This window comes from Tasmannia lanceolata, unplaced genomic scaffold, assembly GCF_043159265.1.
Source record: "Tasmannia lanceolata isolate RefF3 unplaced genomic scaffold, GAP_Taslan_0.1 ptg000024l, whole genome shotgun sequence".
NCBI lineage: Eukaryota > Viridiplantae > Streptophyta > Magnoliopsida > Canellales > Winteraceae > Tasmannia > Tasmannia lanceolata.
The window spans coordinates 10,846,144-10,869,038 of NW_027518701.1; the positions used below are offsets into that span (position 1 = coordinate 10,846,144).

At 40.8% G+C, this 22,895-nt stretch overlaps 1 protein-coding gene across 1 annotated transcript in view; it reads left to right on the top strand.

Moving 5' to 3' along the window:
* LOC143857148 (acyl-CoA hydrolase 2-like) overlaps positions 1–22,895 on the top strand; it is a 117,999-nt gene that overhangs the window by 75,123 nt on the left and 19,981 nt on the right. The window contains exons 9-11 of the mRNA XM_077367468.1: positions 22,187–22,299; positions 22,702–22,764; positions 22,838–22,893. Coding sequence (XP_077223583.1) covers positions 22,187–22,299; positions 22,702–22,764; positions 22,838–22,893 — 232 coding nt within the window. The remainder of the gene's footprint in view (positions 1–22,186; positions 22,300–22,701; positions 22,765–22,837; positions 22,894–22,895) is intronic.

The following is a 22,895-nucleotide window of genomic DNA, read 5'->3' on the forward strand; positions in this document are numbered from 1 at the left end:
AAATCCTTTAACGAGGTGGCGAACCAATCACCAGAGTTGTTGTTCAACACTTCAGGTTTTTGGACGGTTAAGGAGTCCCACCATCCCATGTATAAGCATCCTCTCTTTATAAAGCTAATGGAGGAAGAACGGGTATTAAGGCGCCTTCAGTGGGAAGAGAACAAAAGGATAGGAATACAGAAATTGGAGGCAATGATTTCCAGGAAAAAGGCCTCTGAAGACAAAAATCCATCTGACGAGGAGATTTCGGAATTACCCATTGACAAGGAGGTGTACTCCTCTGAGATTGTCAAGCTGATCCAGGAATTAAAGAAATCTTCTTCATAGATTGCTCCTGGTGGCTAAGAGGGGCTCTTTTGTGGGAACAAAGACCACTAGGAGTGGGGGGGATTTTAGGTTTACCATCCTTTTCCCAGGAGCCTAGTGAGAAGACCGGAATGGAGGGCAAATTTTGAGTATAGTACAGGTTGTTTACTCTATCTTTATTGGACTGGTGCCGGCATGTCGGTCCAGTCCACCCTAATATTTTGTAATACAGTAAGGGACCACTGGTCCCGCCTGTTTTCTTAATATTAATGAAATTGGTCATCTTTCAAAAAAAAAAAAAAAAGGGTGGATCCAATGACAAACGAAAAATTCATCTAGTTAAGTGGCAGGAGATGTGCAAACCGATAAAGGTGGGTGGATTGGGAATTGAGACTGAAGGAGGTGAATAAAGCTCTTTTGGGGAAATGGCTATGGAGATTCGTGGAAGAGAGCAACCACTTATGGGTTCTCATAGAAGAGAAGTATGGAGCCTTTCCTGGTAAGTGGGTATCTAAAGTTTATGGGTTTTCTAAAGTATGGAGCTTCCGATCAAGAAAATGAAGGTCATTTTCTGGAACATCAGGAGGTCGGGGATGGAATGAAAAATTGGGCGACAAAGGATCTATGCCGAAGAAGAAAACCGGATGTTTTAGCTGTTCTCAAATCAAAAGTAAGGGGGGTGTCGGAAAAATCCATCAATGACTCTTGGGAGAGGAGCATCCGGCAATGGTGCTCCAAAGTTGCTGTTTGGAAAGGGTGCCCCGAAGTTGGGGGCAATGTTGTGGTATGGAATCTTCGTTTATGGTTGTAGGAAGTTCAACTCTGATGGTAATTCTGTAGGTAATCAGGGTAGGGCGGGTATCAGAGGCAATGTTAAGGACAACTGCAAATGGACTGTGATGTCTTTCTCGGATGGTGGAACATGTGATGCAATTGAGGCTGAGATTAGAGCCCTCCTATTTGAGCTGAAATGGATTGCAGCATCTGGATTCAAGCACCCAACTGTGGAAGGGGATTCATCAATTGCAATCTCTTGGGCCACGGAAGCGTCTTCTGGACCTTGGCGCCTTCGGATCCTTACTGCGGAAATGAGGGATCTGGTTTGCATTATTTGGCTGAGGTCGAAAATAGGAGGCGGTCAGCTATGAAATGGCAGACGCCTTGGAAAAAGGAGTAATGCTTGAGGAAATATGAGTCTCATTGTGTAAAATAAATAGGGGAATGTAGTGGGATAAGGATGTAATTGTCTTTTTTGGGCAATGTACTGGATGGATGATATGATTATTTCCCACCTTGGGGAAGCTTTCATCCTACCTTTTCTGGAGTAATAAAAGTCAATTTTCAAAAAAAAAAGTTTATGGGTTCTCATAGAAGAGAAGTATAGCGCCTTTCCTGGTTAGTAGGAATCTAAAGTCACATTCAATCACAGGGGTGTGACAGTGTGGAGGGACTTTCTCAAGGTAAGATCTATCGTAAACAAAGGGATTCGTTTCAAGGTATATTCTGGGAGACAATTAGATTCTGGCTAGATAAATTGTGTGGTGATGAGGCCTTAAGCGCCCTCTTTCCTGATCTTTTTGCCGTGGCAAAGAAAAGGGAGATTTGGGTGAAGGATTGTATGGTCCGTGGAGATAATGGTATCTCTTGGGATCTGCATATTAGAAGGCACTTGCCTTCTTTGATAGGGAACTAGAGAGAGCTGCTCAGTTTTTAGAAATTATTAACAGGCAGTTCATTTGAAGTTCTGATTCTGACATGCGAGTGTGGATCTGGTGCACTTCAAGGGTCTTTAATGTCAATTCATTCTACCTTCACCTCTCATCTTGCACGACATCCCTGCAGGCAGCTAAAGTTTGGACCATCTCAGCACCCCCAAGGGTGCACACCTTTGGCTAGACGGCTTCCCTCGACAAGATTTTGATTGTCAATCACTTATGTAGCCGCCATATGTTGATAGTAAACCATTGTGCTTTTAGAAGCTGGGGAAACGGCAGGTGGAACACTTGCTCTTATACTGTAAGTTTGCTAGAGATGTTTGGTGCAGGCTTTTATAAAGGTTTGGAATTCCTTGGGTACTTACCCAATTGGATCACGTAGTAGACTCATGGTAATTCTCCCTTTGGAAGAAGATAGGTAAAGTGCTTTGGAACATGTCCTTCATAGCTACGATCTGGTCCCTCGGGGAAGAAAGAAATGCTAGAATCTTTAAGGGGGTTGCCAAGCGTCCGTAATTCATATTCACTAAGGCGGTTGCCTTAACCGTTTCTTGGGTTAGGGGCCTTCCCTCCTTTCAATTTGTTTTTGCTTATAACATTTGGCACGGCTGGAATGTGTGTTCCGAAGGCGTCCTGAATGATGTTGTGTCTCAAAGCTGGTCTCGCCTACCTCCAAGCTTCCTCATGCTAAACTTCGATGGCTCGAGCTTGGGAAATCCGGGTCCTGCTGGAATGGGTGGTCGCCTTATAAATGCGGACGGCACTACAATTGGGCTTTCTCTGGACCTCAAGGGATAGCAGACAACAATGAAGCTAAGGTCAGAGCGGTTTTCTAGGGCATTAAATTGATTGAACTGTCTGTCTTAGAGAGAGTGATTGTAGAGGGGGATTCACTCAATGTAATCAAATGGTTAAATGGCAGTTGTTCGCCCCGTGGAGATTTGCTAGTTGGATAGCTGAGATTATGGATGAGTTGGGGAGTTAGGAGTTTCTTTCCAACACGTAAAAAATCAGCTAACTCGGAAGCGGACTACTTGGCTAAGGAGGGAGTGTCGAAAATCGAGCTTCATCTTTTTGACCTTTTCCCCTGTGATAGGGGTTGATTGTATTTTCTTGATCTGTGATTTTCTACCTTCCTTTTCTTCTCTTATTAGCTGAGCTTCTCGGTCAGATGTGTATTGCTCTTTTCTCTTTTACCATTAAAAAAAAAAACGTTATAAAATTTTTGGTGGTCCACCGGATAGTGTTTCTCCTTAGCTTTTCTGCACCAAGTAATCTCCTTACACTTTTGATGTGATTCAGCCCCGAGAGTTTCCTTGTTTGCGTAGTTTCTATTTTTGGCATGTTTCTATTCTGGTATGTTGTTGTCCTAGATGTGGGAGCTGCCCATATCTTACATTGACTAATTACTTTTTTTATCCATTACCCCTGTCATGGCCCACTTAAGCCACTTAACTAATCTCCCTTAAGAGATGCTTATATCCAATTGGTGGCCACTTAAAGACCACCAGTTGTAGAGAATCCCAACCTCTTTGTAAATCTGTGGGGAGCCCTAGAGGGAGAAAGCTGATTTTCGTGGAGCAAAGCAACTCCCCCCCTCTCTCCCACACACACACACACACAAAAAAATGGCAGCCATCTCTCTCTCTCTCTCTCTCTCTCTCCTACTCTTCTACTCTTCTCCCTCCATCTTCTCTCTTTCCCTCTTCTTCCATCTCCTTGCTCTCCTTTTCTCTCCTCCTCCCTTCTCTTTCTTTTCCTTTCTTCCATCTCATTTTTCTTGCTGTCCCAGCCCTCCTATGTGCTGTCCACTAACAGTCCAGGACTGTTCCTACTGCTGACAGCCCCCCCCCCCCCATCGCTCCACTCCCCTACCACCACTTATCGTTTCCCCTTGATATCGCCCTTCATCCTTGCACTATACGGCAGCCGAAAACTACTTCCCCTCTCTCTTACACCCCACAACCAACCTTATCTGCCATTCTATTCCTTCTCCTACTCATCTTATTCTCACAGTGCTATCTATAGTTGCTGCCACGGTGTTTTCTTGCTGTCTTTTCAGGTCTACTGCAGTCCACTTTACCTCTTTGTTGTCCTTTGCTGCCCCTGTTGGCATTAATTGTGTGTGGCCCACATTGGGACCTATACATTGAGTTGGACACTCAACTCTTGTAGAAATCTTTCACTTAGTTTTTTAAAAAAAAAGAGGGGGTTTAGATGACAAATCCCATATTATCTTCAAGATAAATAAATAATATCTAATTAGTGGTGTAGGTATGATTACAACTCCTGGTGCTAATCAAATTAGACTCTATAAATATCTATCTCGTCTTGGTGGGAGGAGATGGAGATATTAAGAGATAAAGAATTCCATTTAAAGGGGTCCCTAGTCTCGGAAAGGAAGAGAGCATTTGATTCCATCAATCTAGCCCTAAGGCCTTCATCAGATTAGAAGAACTCCTTTCACTGTTTGTGGTGCGCACAGGGAGATCGATACAATCACCGGAAGGGATCGCTTGAATTTTCAGCACTGGGATCTAATCGCCATGGCTGGAGATATGCTTCCGCTAACTACTCTGTGTAATTCTCAGTGTTCTAAAAAGCGCTGGGCGGAGCTGGGCGGCTGACTGACCTCCCAGCGCCTAGGCCGCCCAGGCGGCGCCCAGGCGTTTCTAGGCGTTTTTCATTTTTTTTTTAGATATTAATATATTTTCATAATTTCTTGCATTTTTTTATATAAAATATAAGTACTTGAATACATAACAATCCAAACCATTTTATGCATAAGCACTAAACATTAAATAATAACAAAAAGTCAAAAACTTAATAAGAAATTAAGCTTAAAATACTTAATAATTTAAGTATTTAACAATACAACACAAATCCATAACCAAAAAAAGATTAAGATCCAAGCACTTCTTCAGTTTTCATAAATCATTGTCCTCTTCCTCCAAGACCAAGACTCTATCTTCATCTGATTCTTCAAACACAATCTCCTCATCCACCCCCTCATCCTCTGTCTCATCATCCAATTGAAAATTATCTTCATCAAGTTCTCTTACATTCCTGGGAATGGTACGAGAGGAAGAAGAACTAAAAAATACACTAAAAAAGGCACCCCTTTTATTTCTTTAGGCACCCCTCTTTAAAAATTAAAATAACTAAAAAGGCACCCCTTTTATTACTTCAAACACCCCCTCTTTTATCACACCGCCCAAACCCGCCCCGCCCAGGCCCACGCACATCGCCTGGGCGGCCGCCTCATCGCCTGGGCGGCCGCCTAATAACGCCCAGGCGGTGAGGCCGCTTTTTTAAATGCCTAGGGCCTGGGCGGTGCGTTTTTTCCACGCCCAGCGCCTAGGCGGCCGCCCAGGCCGCCTTTTAGAACACTGGTAATTCTAGGTTCCCAGCGCTTGCTTCCCTCACACACATTTTCATCACTTTCCCACCTTTTTGAAATGAAACTGATGACTGAGATAGTTTAATGATGGTTCAAGGCTGCATTTATCTTTCTTCCTCTTGGGCCTCCTTACACATACAGATTCGAGGTTGATGCACGCACGATTGGGTGAGAGATGTCCTTCTTTTGTTGCCTTTATTGACCATATATTTCTGCCTTCATCCTTTTGGTCAGCCCTCCTCTCACCCGTATTCCCCTTATTGATATTACTTGATGCAGATTGTAGGCCCAATAAGAGGCATATTTGCCTATTAGGACTTTTAGGGATTTATTTCCAGGTTATTTAGTTTCTAGGATTTTTATTTCCATGTTATTTAGTTTCCAGGAATTTATTTTCTTTGTTATTTTTAGGGCTTTTATTTTCCATGGAATTTTAGTTCAATTGCCTATATATAAGCCTCATGTATTAGGATTTATTAACTTTTGATGAATTAAAGATTGATTGTGATTCTCCCCTCTAATTTCCTCTCTTTTTCTCCCCTCAAATTCTTCTCTTCTCGTACTTCTAGTTCTAGTCTTCTTCTTCTAGTCCCGTCTTCCCCTAGTCTTCTTTAATTCTTCTCTTTCTTCTATTTCTCTTCCAGGTTCTACATTAAATTTGGTATTAGAGCAAAAGATCCAAGCTTCTTTTCCCATAATTTACAGACCTTATTTGCCTTTTTTCATACAACCTAGATTTCTAGGTTACTACTGTCCCAAATCAGCCCACAAAATACCCTATTTATTGTGCCTAAACCACCACCATCAAACCATCAACTTATTTCTCTTTTCTCAGCCCAACACACCTTGCAGACCCACTTTCACCCAGAATTGCTTGGTTATTTTCACCCACCTAGAATTTCTGGTATCCAGTTTCCATTTTGGGCTGAGGCTGCAATATTGCAATTTTTGCTTGGACCTGTATGGTGCTGATCTAGTTTCCATTACTGAAGAAAAAAACCAGCATATGTAATTGGAAGCTTTTACGTGGCAACTCTCATCGAAGTTAGGGTTTTCTCATCTGAGATCTACCTCTCCGCCATCAGGCCACCCCTTGCCCTTGTCGAGGTTTTCGTATCAGCCGCGTGAAAGTTGAAATGAGAAGCGAGAAAAGGGAAATCATGTGTTAGGAGCATATGTGGCTCAATGCTGTCAACTGGTGTGCTAAAATCGTCTATCAGAATATCCACGACAAACTCAACACTATCACTATCCTCCTGTCTTGATGTGGAAGAGATATCCCCAGTGCAATACTCATGCTCTCCACACCTTGATAATGCTTCATCAATCACCAGACTCTCTTGCTCTATATCTTCCATCTCTGATTCTGTATCTGCTATCATGGACTCTGTATCTGACATAATCATGGGCTCAACAATGATAATGGGCTCGTCAACACTAGCATCTGGCTCATCGTTAGTGTTGGCAACTTCCTTCTCCCCTTCGTTATAACTTATATCATCAACAGGTGGTATGGGAGAAGAAATAGCTAAATGTTTCTACAAATCCCACTCACGGCGGGCTGTGGCTTGTTCACGTCGATCAGCTTCTTCACGTCGGACAGCTTCTTCACACATCAATCTTTTTATATGCTACTCGCTCACATTACAATCTTTTTTTATATTGATATGCATAAATCCTTATAAACTCATAGCGAACCTCTTCCCACTTATAGCGTTCCAGCCCAAAGAATCTCCATTTCGACCTGGCATCGCCGTACACTGTATCCTTGACTCGGCGAATGGCTATCTGATGATCATAACCATAGTACTTATGGTACATATCAAGAGCCTTGATCCGTTCTAGATACACATCCTCATAATAGCTATAGGGAGTGTAACCTTGCAAATATAGATCGTTGTACCCATCAAAATATGGAACAAATGGTGGAGCCATTGGGATCGGTGCTGAAAAATGAAATCAACTGTCTGATCTATTTGTCATGTCGAATGGAACACAATGTTTTTCATGGATCACAGATCAGACTTCTGAATGGCTTGGATCAGCACAATGGAAGTTGGTCATTGTAGTGCTTGCACTCGTTGATTGCTGAAAGTGGGCTTGATAGGCTTTTCAAGTTGCCACAAACAACTTTCGTGTTGATGGTGAGATTAAATTCCAAGTGGAAATAGCCCAAGTGAAGAGGGAGAGAAACTAAAGAGAGGACAGAAACTAGAGAGAGGAAGTAATGATCTCTCTATTTTTTTGTTGTTTCCTTTCCTTTTCTTTTTCTTTTTCTTTACCCTTGACTCTAACTATTAGATAAATATATCACAAACTAGTATCTGTATCACATATGCCACTAACCCCCTTTCATTTATTTATACCCGTATAACAACAACCCACTTTTGATGAGGAAGACAACTTGATATGGTATGTGAGTTAGAAAGGTGCAAAGACTCACTGATGCAGGTTGTAGGCCCAATAAGAGAGGCATATTTGCCCATTAGGACTTTTAGAGATTTATTTCCATCTTATTTAGTTTCTAGGATTTTTATTTCCATGTTATTTAGTTTCTAGGATTTTATTTTCTATGTTATTTTTAGGGCTTTTATTTTCCATGGAAATAAAAGCCCTAAAAAGAGGAATTTAACAAAAACTATATTAGAAAGTGGGTTTCCAGTACGTCTGTGCACATTTCTAACTCACATACCATTTCCAGTGGTTTTCCTCATCAAAAGTGGGTTGCTATACGGGTGTAAATAAATGAATGAAAGGGGGTTAGTGGCATATGTGATACAGATACTAACTAGTGATATCTTTATCTAATTGTTATAGTCAAGGGTAAAGAAAAAGGAAAAAAAGGTAAAGAAGAAAAGGAAGAAACTAAAACAAAAGTGATTCTTAGTTCCTCTCCTCTAGTTTCGCTCTTTTTTTGAAAACTGACATATTTTATTAATATTCAGATGGCATTCGGGACCGGGAGTCCCAATCTACCTTACGAAATATTAAGATGAGTTGGCATGGGCATACCCGAGACCATTTCAAAGGTAACCAAAATAAGTTGCCGGAAAACGCAAACTTTTCCTTTCTCTATTCTATAGTATCACTTTTTACGTCTTTCATAGTATTCTTTCAAAACTTTCGTCTATACCTTTTGAACCGCACATAGTGCTGGGTCCTCTAAACAAATACCTCTTGAAACTACATGTAAAGTGAAATTTCTGAAAACTACCAAAACTTCAATCTTCTAAAAGGAGCAGAATTGCAGATTTAAACTCTATAGCTCCAGGTCTGATGTAAACCTCCAATAAAATATAGCATATCTAGAATATCCAGACAAGGGAGCTAAAGCGAAAGAACGAATCTCTCCAGCTATGGCGAAGGAAGATTGAAAACATCTGGATAACGACAGACAAGTCACAACGCTATTAAGCCATAGATATCTTGAATGATTATGGAGGGAATTTACCTCTACAGTTCTACCACCCAAATTCTAGAACTTCAACAAAAGCCATCAGATTAATTCAATGCTTCATTGCCTCCATCTGGCAATATAATGAACAATACCCATCTTTTAACCTAGTTTCTTAAACACCTTCTCCAGTCTTCTTTTCAATTTCTTTTTCTCTTACCTTCATTTCTTCCTTATCTCTTACCTCCATTGCAAGAAACATGTCTTTGGTTGCCCCCAAATCTTCATCATATTCATTCCCAAATACATCCCCCATCGATAACAAATTTTTAAATTCTTCCGAGAATGATCCCCGACTCCTTGAACCTTCTGAGCTATCATCAACCTGCTTTGCCTTACCTTTAAGGTCCCCACTAGTCTTTTTTGCCCCCCTTGCATGGAGATCTTCAATCCATCCTGAAGTGACAGAGGTAACAGCTATCTCAGGATTCAGATTGGATTGATTATTCTCTAGGTCTTTGATAACAGACTTTCTTTGGTTTATCTCCCTCTTCACCTAGGCCATTTCCACTTGGAATTTTATCTTGCCATCAACACAAAAGTTGTTCATGGCAACTTGAAGAGCCTATCGAGCCCACTTTCAGCAGTCAACAATGAGTGCAAGCATTACAATGACCAACTTCCATCGTCCGTCCATTTTGGTCCGACCGCTGACCCGAGCCACTTGAAAGTCGGATCTGCGATCCGCGAAAAGCATTGTGTTTCATTCTACATAACAGATAGATCAAATGCTTGATTCCATTTTTCGACACCGATCCCAATGGCTCCACCAGTTGGTACATATTTTGATGGGTACAACGATCTATATTTGCAAAGTTACACTCCCTATAGCTATTATGAGGATCCGTGCCTAGAATTGATCAAGGCTCTTGATGCATACCATAAGTACTATGATTATGATCATTAGATAACCATTCACCGAGTTAAGAATACAGTGTACGGCGACGCTAGGTCGAAATGGAGATTTTTCATGCTGGTGCTTTGTTAATTTGGCAAGCCACCATTCCATTTGTGGGAAGAGGTTCGCTATGAGCGTATGAGGATTTATGCATATCAATATCAACAAAGATTGAAATGTGAGCGAGCAACACATAAACAAAGCTTGGCGTGTGAAGAAGCCGCTCGACGTAAACGGGAAGCCGCAACCCACCTTGAGTGGGATTTGCAGAACCGTTTTGCTATTTCTTCTCCTCCACCACCTGTTGATGATATTAGTTATAACGAAGGGGAGAAGGAAGTTGCCAACACTAACGATGAGCCAAGTGCTAGTGTTGACGAGTCAATTATCGTTGTTGAGCCCATGATTATGTCAGATACAAAGTCGATGATGACAGATACAAAATCAGAGATGAAAGATATAGAGCAAGAGAGTCCCTGATGAAGCATTACCAGGGCATGGAGGGCTTGAGCATTACACTGGGGATATCTCTTCCACATCAGGACAAGAGGATAGTGATAGTGTTTAGTTTGTCATGGATATTCTGATAGACGATTTTAGCAGACCAGTCGACAACATTGTGCCACATACGCTCCTAACAGATGATTTTATTGCTGATTTCACTGAGCCTGATGAGATACCAGTAAATGACTTTATTGCTGATTCTACTAAGCTTGATGAGATACCAGCAGTTGTTCATCTTTTGGAGGATGGTGCTGACCTTATTGAAGCTGGTCATGGATTGATACTACTCATAGTTGTCATGCCGATCCCACCGATCCAGGAGGAGTACGTTGCTATCTTCCCAGCCAATTTACTTCTTTGGTGCAGTTTGTGTTCTATGATTCTACGCGGGTGATTTCTTCCCTATCGCTCAATTGGCAGTTTAGGTGGTTCTCACGGTTGTCCCGTTCATTAGCTATCAGGAGTGCCTCTGACAGATTGCGACTCTTACTTCTTGAGTGGGTCGTTTACATATTTGATACAGGTGAACTAGAACTCGAGGGCGAGTTCTTTTGAAGAGGGGGAGAATGATGCAGATTGTAGGCCCAATAAGAGGCATATTTGCATATTAGGACTTTTAGGGACTTTTTTCCACGTTATTGAGTTTCTAGGATTCATATTTCCATGTTATTTAGTTTCTTGGATTTTATTTTTCATGTAATTTTTAGGGATTTTATTTTCCATGGATTTTTATTTCAATTGCGTATATATAGGTCTCTTGTATTAGGGTTATTAACTTTTGATGAATTAAAGATTGATTGTGATTCTCCCCTCTAATTTCCTCTCTTTTTCCCCTCTAATTTTTCTCTTCTCCTACTTCTAGTTCTACCCTTATTCTATTCTCTTCTTCCCCTGGTCTTTGTCTATTCTTCTCTTTCTTCTATTTCTCTTCCCAGTTCTACATCACTACCCTACCCTAGATAGGTCTTTTGGGCCTTAGTTGTTATCACTTTATATTATTTCAGATTGTAGATAGACTTTATCACATTGCTGCCCTTAATTATACATTTGGGTTTATTTGTTGTGAGCTCATTGTTGCATGCTCCATTTTGGCTGAATTGTTTTCTTTTATGAATTAAAAGTATCTTTTATCTGATGAACAGCTATAAGATGATTTGGATGAGGAGCAGAAACAAAACTTATTATCAATATGTTGTTGGAAAACTAAACTTCCCACAAGTTGTCAATATGTTGTAGGATCATCAAGAAGGTCACTATCAGCCTCTGTTTACTCGACCTTAAGCCCAAGCAGTATATCGACTACCTTGTTATCTGTCAAGTTTGCAAGAAAAATTATGTCCTTGATATATGTACTAACAAGATTGCATCATTCTAAACGTGATACTTCTAGGCCCAAAAAGTATGTGAGAGGCCCCAAGTTCTTAATTCGGAATGAGAACTGAAGAAATGATTTCAATCGTGCAATTCCTTCATCATTAGCAATGATAATGATATCATCAGCATAGATGAGAAGTATGGTAATATCTATTTTGCTAGGATGTATGAACAAGGATCTGAAGCACTCTACTCAAATCTGTGGGTAACCACCATTGTGCAAAGTTTTTCGAACCATGCTTGTGGTGCTGGCTTGAAACCATACAGAGATTTCTTCAGTTTAAAAATAAGGGGTGGAGACGTAGGAACGGACATTCTAGGAGGTGGTGACATGTACACATTCTTATGAAGTTCGCCATGTAAGAAATCATTCTTTACATTCATTTCGTATAGATGTCATTTTCGTGTGGGCATAATAGCAATTAGATTTCAAATTGGAGTCATTTGGGCCAGTGGGGCAAATGTTTCTCCATGATCAATCCCATATTTTTGCTTATAGCACTGGTCAAACGGGCCTTATATCCATCCATTTTCCATAAGAACTGAGTTTAATGGAATAAACCCACTTGCTTCCAATGAAAGATGCATCAAGTGGACACATAACCAAGTCCCAAGTGTCACTTTCACTAAGAGCATAATGGTCCTCTTCCATTTCTAGTTTCTAAGCTTCCTGCATTGTTGCTCGTTTAGGTAGAAGGTGCAAAATGTTGGTCAAGATTTACAAAGAGAAAATTAGACAAAAAACAAACGCGGTTAGGAGGATGAGTTCCAAGTTTAGACATTTAGAACGATGTAATGGACATTCATATAATAGAGTGGTTTCTAAGGAAATTAAAGCAGAGCTTGAGCTTGGTGCGGGATCGAGTTCTTAAACTTGTTGTAGGACATCTTTCCTCCTTTTCCGCTGACAAGTGATTTCAGGATTCTTGGTAGGAGCAGGAGGAGCACCAAAACCAAATGCGTTTTCATACTCGAAAAGGAAATTAGTTGGAAGATATTGGACAGATTTTACTCCTTTGAAAGAGAATAAAAGTACCTGTTTTCAACGAAAATGACGTGACTTGACAAATGTAAACGTTGTCAACCAAGGTCATAAAAACGGTTACCTTTTTTCCATCTCCATATCCAACATAAATGCACTTGAAACCATGAGGTGCAAGTTTATACCGCTCATGTGGAAGAAGTTGAACAAAATAAACACAGTGGAAGAGTTGGAGTAAGTAGTAGTCTGGGAGTCTCCCAAAAACGGCAATGTTAAGGTGACTTGTTGTTTAGGACATTAAAAAACAAAAAAATGTTATGTGTACAGCTATGAGGGATGCTTCACACTAGAGATAGTACAGAGCATGGGAGTCCATAAGGAAAGAATGAATTATGAAAAGGAGGTGTCCATTTTTCTTTCCCCAAATCCATTCTGCTGGGTTATGTGAGGACGGCTCTTTTGGGTTAGAATTCCCACATCTTGAAGTTAAATTTGAACCTCCTGCGTGAGGGCATATGGTTTTAATACCTGATTAGAATCGTGTTTTCACTATTTGCAAAAATATACAAAAGTCGTTCATGACATCTCAATTATTACGCAAAAGATGTATACCCGTATTTTTTTTCATGATCTTCATTAAACATTACAAAATAGCCATATCCTTGAGCGGTTTCATGCGTGCGGGTCCCACACATCAATATGTACCAATTCAAACATTGCCTTTGTTGCATGGGTCCTATGGGGAATGGTAAATGAATGCTTTTAGCAGGTGCCATAATGAAAAGAAGACAAAGAAACATGATTATCAATACTTTTACTCATTATAAGTCCAGAGTTCAACATAGATTTCAGTTTGTCCACATGTGGATGACCTAATTATCAATGACACAGGGACCACAACTTATTGATTAACGATGAAAAAGGCAAACAAGCAGATGAGGAAGAGGAGAGATTAATCTTCTTATTCACGTCAAGTAAATACTTCTGCGCCTTTCCCATCCCGTTAACCTTCCCCGTTCAGGTTTTGTATGACACACTCATTGGATGATAAGAAGACAGTAATTTTGTTCGGCTAGCTGGCCTACCTAAAGTAATTTGGGAGAGAGATGAGGGACAAAGAAAACATAGTTCTATTGAAGGGATTGCTGGCAAGGAGTAGGGAAAGAAACAACATCTGATATATAGGGAGAAGGTCACCATTAGCCATGACAATGTGGTGATCACAGGTGTATTTTTGACTGGTAGAAAGTTTCTACTGCACTCCAGTCATGCGATTGGAGGCACCCGAATCTAAATGCCAAGTTGAATTAGTTGGTTCTAAGTTGTTACTATTATTACATGCAAAAGTAGTAGTAAAGGGCTGCGGATTTGGCATTTGGAAGAGCAAACAAAATGGAGAGTACCACTCCCAACCCCTCTAGCACCTTGATGAGGTCATCGTTCATTTCGGTGTCAAGGGTTTTGGCCACCACCACAAGCTTCAGGGCAAGAAAGCATTCAGAAATTATATAGGAAGCAGGATTCTTCCCTGGGAGCCTTCGATTCCCGCTTTCGATTCCCGCTCTGGCAAGCTCGAGTAGGATTCTTCCCTGGAAGCCTTCGATTCCCGTTTCGATTCCCGCTTTCGATTCCCGCTCTGGCAACCTTGGGCCAGAGCGTCAACAATAAGAGCAAATATTCCTTTTGTTACCATTGGAGGCAAGATTTCCAAACTCCTTTCATTCGTATCATTGGATCTTGTTTAATTCACATTGTCGGGGTCCTCCCGTATCATTGTGAGCCAGAAATACAGTATCTTGTAATGAGGAAGTTCTCACGTGTAATGTCGCCTCAGTGCAAATGCGAGTTTCATCCTCAAGCAATTCGGAAAAGCTAGATTGGATATTAGGGAGTTAGTTGTGGCTAATAATCATTGTACGGGCTGTCTCAAAATCTTGTCGAAGATTCATGAGAAAATGCATTGCTTTGCTCCTTAGAGTTCTAAAAACTCTTTAGATATGATACTTGAAATATCTTTGAAGTACTGTCCTATTCAGTCCATGAAGTCATAAACCTGGAATAGTAGGTTTTAGTATCCGTAGTTCCTTGAGAATTCTCTGATTGAGTCATATTCCACCATGAAGAGGTATGCCTGATTACCTTGTTGATAGATTTTCCTAAGAAAAAGGCCAACATGCCTGCCTGGTAAGGACATATATTTAAAGAAATGGATGGCTCAATCGAATTCAATGTCCAAGTAACGACATAAGTGTTGTTCGTCATCTGTTGAGATAGTTCTTTGGAAGTTGTATGCTTGACCACGGTGTCTTTAAGCTTGCTCAATTGCCCTTTCCCTTCAACAAATATGTGAAAATGAGACTCCCAAAGTAATTCGTTCCATCTAACTTAATTGTTAGAAATGAAGTTAGGGTTAGAAGAGAGGAAGAAGAAGAGGAATGGAGAGATGAAGAGTCTCCACTAGGGAGCTCCTCATGTCTAGGCCCCAAATAGGGCAACAATGTAAATGACTGCAATACCCTCTAAGCTACATGAAATGACTAAACTACGCTAATACATGTTATTCAACACTCCCCCTCAAGCTGGAGTGTATATACTATGGAACTCCAGCTTGCTACATAGGAGAATACAACAACCAACTGAAAATAACAAAAAGTACAATAAGCTCATACATCCAGCTTGGTATAAGACCCCTGAAGCTGGTGTGGTGAATACATCATGAAAAGCATAATAAAAAGTAGTAGCGGCCATAGTGGATAGCATCGAGATCAATGACCATAAAAAAATGGAGCAACTCCCCCTGAAGTAGCATAACGGCGAGAGCGATCAAACAGGGGCTCCCCCTGAATGAGAGCACGCCGAACAAATCCGCATATCAACGAGCAATGAAGGTGCCATGGCAGGAACAAACAACAGTCCAGCAACCAAAATAGGGACACCAAAGGCTTGCACAATGAAAAATAGCGAAGTAGCGTTGGATGGCAGAGACATCAGCTGAGTAGCACAATTTCGAGAGAAGATAACCACCGATAGTGAAATCATCCGATACAAGGTCGACGGGGAAACCATCGCCTGGAGAGAAGATAACGAACTAATGACAGGGAAACCATCGGCTAGAGACAAGGTAGACGGCATGAACATCGTCGTCTAAAGAGAGGTCGACGGGGAAACTGTCACGTGAAGAGATCCAACCAATGATGAGGACACCATCGTCTGGAAAGAAGGTTGGCTACATGAACATCGTTGCCTGAAGAGAGGTCGACGAGGAAACCGTCGCCTGAAGAGAGCCAACCAATGATGGGGACACCATCGTTTGGAAAGAAGGTTGACGCTTCGACGGCATGAACATCATCATTTGATGAGAGGTCGACGGGGAAACCGTCGCCTGAGAACCAAACAACGATGGAGAAACCATCGCCCGGTGAGACTAGGTCGACGGGGACACTGTCGCCTGTGAACCAACCAATAATGGGGAAACCATCGCCCGGAGAACCGACCAATAATGGGAAACCATCGCCCGGAGAACCGACCAATAATGGGGAAACCCTCGCCTGGAGAACCGACCAATGATGGGGAAACCATCGCCCATTGAAGATGAGGCATAAAGCCAGACAATAAGATGAATGTGTAAAACTACACCAAGAACAAGAGGAGTACGGAGAAGAAACAACTAAGAATGGGGAAATCCATAAAAGAGAAGAAATGACAATATGAAGAAGACGAAGAACATAATCACGAACAATACTCCCCCTCGAGCGAGACTACATGAGTTTGGAGACAACAAAACAAGAGAAGACAACAAGGAAGACATGCCAAGACAACACTAACACTCCCTCTCAAGAAAAGACAACTAACGAGGACAACTGCAAGAAAAAACATGACAACACTCCCCCTCAAGTTGAAGGCCGAGTACCTTCAACTTGCAAAGAAAAGAAGACTTTCAAGGCACAAAGCCTCTCTTAGACATTTTGTGAAACACTTGGTGTGCACCTTTGACTTCAACATAAAAGATATAGAAGACAATGGGAAGAAAGAGATGACTACAAGACAACAACAAGACAATCATAAGGCAATAATAAGACAACAACAAGACAAGGATGCAACACACTCCATCCATGGAACTACATGAGAACAACAAGACACGGATAACAACACACTCCATCTATTGAACTACATGAGGGCTTCAATGGGCTTCAACACTCCCCCTCGAGTTGAGGCCAAAGGCCTTCAACTTGCAACAAAAAGAATGACTTCAAGGCACCACACCTCTCTCAGAAATTTCATCAGACACTTGGTGTGGGCCTTGAAGAAGACAAATAAACGAAGACAAAGAAGGCACTGCACCTCTCAGGCATTTGAGCAAACACTTAGTGTGCGCCTTGAAGAACTACATAAATGACATAGAAAACAGTACATAGAAGACAATGCAAAGAAAGAGATGACAATGTAAAGAAAGTGATGCAAAGAAAGAGATGACATCAACACAAAAAATAAGATAACCACAAGAAACATTACAAGACAACACTCCCTTTCAAGTTGAGGCCGAAGGCCTTCAACTTGAAACGTAAAGAAGACTTTCAGAGATGAAGAGTCTCCACTAGGGAGCTCCTCATGTCAATGATGTATATATAGGCCCTAAATAGGGCAACAATGTACAATGACTGCAATACCTTGTAAGCTACATGTAATGACTAAACTACCCTAATACATGTTATTCAACATTAATAAAGAGACTCTAATTTATCAGCCCTTAATGAGGTTGAGACATAACAACTGAATATCCTTAATTTTTTTTTGAAAGGCAAAAACTTAACAGCATAATATGCTTCACCTAGTTCAAGTTTAGAAAAGACAAAGAAAAATGATTCTCAAGTATTATCAATCAGTCACAAACTATCTCAAATGTTGTAATCTTAAGTTCTTAATATTGTAAGTTTATTAATTTGAACATTCACATTTGAGTGAATTCATAAAGTCTTACGAGTCTAAGTCCTAACTAAGCATGAATCATTGTGGTGGCTTTGTCAAAGTGTTGAAATAACATATGTAGTCCTGTGTGACATGGAAGATCCTAGCAAGATGAGAGATAGAAAGAGACCAAAAGAGAATATTAAAAAAAAACAAGTAATAAGTTTAGAGAAGGAAGAAGAGAATCAATTGTTGAGTGGTGGCTTTCCACCAAAGTGATGATGCAAAAGGGATGATTTAGGCAGTCACAAGTGTGTGGTTGAAAGAAAGTGAAGGCCAAGGAACCAATTGACCAGACAAGTGGTTAAAAGAAACTTAAAATGTAGACAATAGAGAGGTTTGAGACTTAGATCTAGGGTTTGGTGTGAGGTTTGAGGCTTAGATCTAGGGTTTGGTGTTTCAGATCTAAGATGTAAGGTTGCAGATGTTGGCATTTGGAAATTAAATATAGAGGTAGTGTCGGATCTAAGGTGTAAGATTGCAGATCTAGAGATTTTGGACTGAGATATGGGGTTTTGGGTTTCAGATTTGAGATGTATGGTTGTAGGACTAGACGTATGGGACTTAAATCTCGAGGGTTGGGCATCAAACCTAAGCAGTAGAGATGCAAATCTAGAGGTTTGGGACTGAGATCTAGGGTTTTGGGCTTGGAGATCTAAGATTTAGATCCATAGGTTTGGGGCTTCGAATTACGAATTGGGTTGCAAAACTAAGTTGTAGGGTTGTAGATTTAGAGTTTTGGGTGATGGGTCAAAAGGTATGATTCATGAATGGGTAGAGGAAAAACAGGAAAAGCTTTTTGGTTTCAAATAGCCCGGTCTTGGGGAACCAGAGAGCTCTGTGATTTTGGGGGATTTTGGGGCGATACTGCTGCTCCCTCCCTAAGTCGATGGATTCCCTAGGGAGGGAGGCGATGGAATCTCTCTCTCTCTCTCTCTCTCCCCTCTACCCCCTTTTCTATTCTCATGATCTCTCCTTCATCTCCTTGTCTGCTTTTTCTTATCCCCTCCTCTTTCTCCCTCTCTAGCCTCTCTTTCTCTCAGATCTATCTCTCATCTCTCTCATCTCTCCTTCTCTTTCTTGATGGGCAAGGGAGGTGTTGGTGGTCGAATAATGCCCAGGTTTGGGCAGACCTCGTAGGTGACGCAGCAATGGTGGCTGGAGGTGCGGAATGGCCCGATCTAGGTCCGAAAGGGCTGGATTTAATGGGAGGTCTGGAGATGGGTAAGATGGATGAAGATAATGGGCTGGCGAGTCGTTGGAAGTGGTGGGCGTGGCAGGATTAGGAAAAAGGGTGGCCGAATTCGGGGGGAAAGGAGGAGGTTAGATGTGGTGGTGATGGTGGTGGAGGAAGAGAATGATGGAGGTTGCGGGCGGCGGCATTGAGATTGCCGGGTATTCCAAATCCTTTTCTCCCTAGTGAAATGTGGAAGGTACGTGTGATGCCGGAAATGGGGCTTTGGAATGCCGGCAAATGGTTTTGGGAAGCTGTGGGTCGTTGGATCTGGAGGCCGTGTTGAGTGGAGGAGGCGATAGGTAGCCGAAAATAGCATTGGGATTGCCGGCAGGAGATCCGGGGGTGATGTAGGGTAGTCGATCGAGGTGCGAGATTGGGGCTGTTGCTGAGGCCAGACTTAGGACCGTGAGAGATGGCCTAATGTTGGGTTAGGGGCTAGCGGTAATGGAGATTGTAATATTTTCGTTTTGACTTTTAGGTTAGTGGATGTAAGAATGGAGAGGATGGTGGAAGGAACAATTAATGGGGATCCACCAGAGTTTTGGTGGGGGTGCGAGGTGGAGGCCGCCGGAGTTTGATGGTTGTGCGAGATGGATGCGTCGGCAATCGGATGATGATGATGGGTTGTTGGTTGTCGTGTACGGTGTACAGTTAGGGGGCGCACAATAGCTCTGAGTCTTTGGGCGGGATTTTGAAATTTGAATTTGCCAGATAGAAGGTGGTGGGGAAGTCTGTGTGACGTTGCAGGTCACGTTCTTAACTTTGTGGGCCCACAAATATGGCTATTTATTGTTGAATCTGACACAGTTGAGGCTATTGGGTACTGTAGGCTACTGGGTAATAGGGATGGCTATTGTGCACGGTTAGGGGCGCACAATAGCTCCAGGCCTTTGAGTGGGATTTTTGAAAATTTAATTCGCCAGCTGAATTGTGGTGGACAAGTTTGTGTGACGTGTTAGGTCACAATCTTGACTGGAGGGGGTTCACAGATATGGTAGAGACCATTGGGCATGGTAAAGGAAAGAAAAGGGGAATGATGAAGGTACTTCCAGCTGCGGTAGTAGATGAAGAATTCGAAAGGGAAGTGAAGAAGTTATTTGGAATGATGGCACCACAGGGAAGTGTAGACCTAACTGTAGCGGTTGACCCAAAAGATCACTTCTTTTGGTTTTTACGGGCCTAGGAGTATGCTCCTGGCCACCCTTAATTGATTCTATGTAATGCAAGTAGGGACCCTTGGTCCCCAATGTAATTTCCATAGTATCAATGAAATTGTCAATTTTCAAAAAAAAAAAAAATGAATGGGTAGAGGATGGAAGAAAAAAATGAGGAGAGAGAGGAAGATGAGATTCTTGCTTGGATCCTTTGAAAATCATCAAAGAATTAAAATGATTAATTGTTCGAGCCTTCACTTTGATTTTATGGCAACAATTGTTTGATCAGTAAGTCATGAGGAGAGAAGAGAAGGGCAATTCCAAATACATGAAGTTGGAGAAAATGGGAATATATGTCTCTCCCACAACTAGTCTCCCATTGTATTTATAATAAGTCACTTCAGTCAATTACAAGAATGCTCCTTTTTTATATTACATTCACTAAGGGGTATAATGGTAATATCCTATCTACTTATATACGTAAAATATGTTATCTACACTTTTCTACAAAACTATCTTCATATGATGTATATACACCCAATACGGTGCCTATAAGCCGCCTATGTGAGGGTTAATGGTGCACGACGATCTAAGGTTGAACTAATATTTCGCTCTTATACCAAATCTGATGTGAGATTGATCTATGGAATGGTCGTTATGGGTGAAAAGGATTGGTGAAAATTAGGGGTTTGAGTCCTAAAATAGCTGATAAAAGTGGAAAAATATTTCTACAAGGTTTATGATAGATAGGTTTCGAGGGTTTCCGATACAAGCCCAGTTACATATTATGCCGGGATGGCGTAGACCGATGTAGTAGAGAATATGAGCGAAATGGGTGGGTGAAAAATTAATGGTTTGGGTCCTAAAATCGGTGATTTGATTTGGAGTTGTTCATAAATATGCCGGGAAGCTATCAAAGGATCCTGGGAGGTGTAAAATTAGTTTTGGGACAAAGCAAAAGGGGCACAGGGAATCGATGGGTTTGAATGGTCATTCCGTCATTCTAAGATTGAATTTGTTTTACTAGGTATTTTTTGGGTTTTTTTGTAGAAGATAGGTGAAAGAATAATGCAAGAGAGGTTTTGGGTGAGATTAATGGAAGTTTGGGATTCCCAAGAAAGTGATTTATATGTAAAAAGAACATGAAAGAGATAGATATCAAGGTTGAATCTCACCTACCAAAACCCTAGGCATCACGCCAAGGGGTTCCGAAGCACATGGTTTTAAATCTCGGTTTCGATTTTGGTTTTGGATTCAGCAGAAACCAAAATTTCGGCCAAAATTTGGTAAAAAATAGGAAATTTCATTTGTTTGGGCCTAAATTTCAGTAATTTCGGCCAAAATTCTATAAAAAAAATTTAAAAAGCATTTTAACAAAATTTGGCCGAAATTTCTTAAAGTTCTGAAATTTGTACTGAATTTGGTAAATTTTGAAAATTTTGGTGTTTGCTGATTTCGGTTTCACTCTTGACCGGAATCCGAAATTGCGGTCTGAAATTTTGCATTTCAGTCGAAATTTGAAACCATGCCTCGGCATCGCACCTTATTAGGAAAGAGCAAGGCATCACACCTTTGCAAGGATTAGATTTCACATCCACACAATAGAAAAAACTTCAAATCTTTTTCATTCATCATTCTATCATCATGTCTATAAGAAAGTGACATGACGCTACAAATATATATGGAGAAAAAAGAGAACCAGAAAATTAAAAAAACCCTAAACAAAAACCTAACACTTTTGGACTAAAATACGTTCCAATGACGTTAAAACTTCTCCCCCCTTAAAATTCCCGTAATACATGTGTGGGGCCCACTTATAACTTAAAAAACAGAAGTGATTTTAATGGAAAAATTCTATGTTACCCTTACAATAACTTTAGGGACTTAAAAGACAACTAAAAATTAAAATTTGGTTCTTAGAATGGGTCCTCATTAGCTAATTTTGAGTAGGAACATGAAATTTTTTCATAGATGATCGTGATGCCTCTATTCCATGCATCCATGGTTATAGTGTTTGGAGTTTTCATATTAGATTTCATCTAGCTTTTTGATTGTGAGGATCTTTGTGACTTAATTTAATGCACCATTTTTTTTTCTGAAAGTAGTGACATATCAGGTCCAATATTTTCCATTTTCACATCGCATTTTGATTGTTGATAAGCTATTATGTTCTTGATACATCAATATATTTTTGCAGCACCAATTATATATCAGGTTCATCGTGTACGCGATGGGAATAGCTTTTCTACTCGACGAGTTGATGCAACACAACAAGGAAATGTCATGTTCACATTGCTTGCTTCTTTTCAGGTAATGCACTATCCATGTTGAGAGGAGAAGATAAGAGAGGAGAAGAGAAGAGTTTGAGAGAGTAAGTTAGGGATCTCTCCCCCTCACAGCACACACACATAGATGAGTGCAATTTCAGAACTGCCCTTAGGGTCCATATACACTATCTAACAGTAACTATGAATCAAACTATATCTTAGGCATTTAAGGCATGGTTTGCAATAATTAATTTAAGTACTTTACCTTCGGTCAATTTTTTCATATCTAAATATTATAAATTTGATGATAGGCTGGCATATCCTCCGCTTTCTTACAATGGTGGTAAATACCATTTCATGATATCTTGCAATAGTGGTAAATACCATTCCATGATATTTTGATTGTTTAATATATGCATAAATTTTTATTTTATCTATTTTACAGAAGGAAGAAGCAGGGTTTGAACACCAGGAAGTTGTGATGCCTCAAGTGCCTGCCCCAGAGATGGTAAATGAACTTTGCTTATATTTATCTATTTAAGGGTCCATGTGTTGAGTGAAATCCAATTTTTCCATCACAGCTTTTATCAATGGAAGAGCTGAGGGAGAGACGTCTTACTGATCCGCGCCTTCCCATGT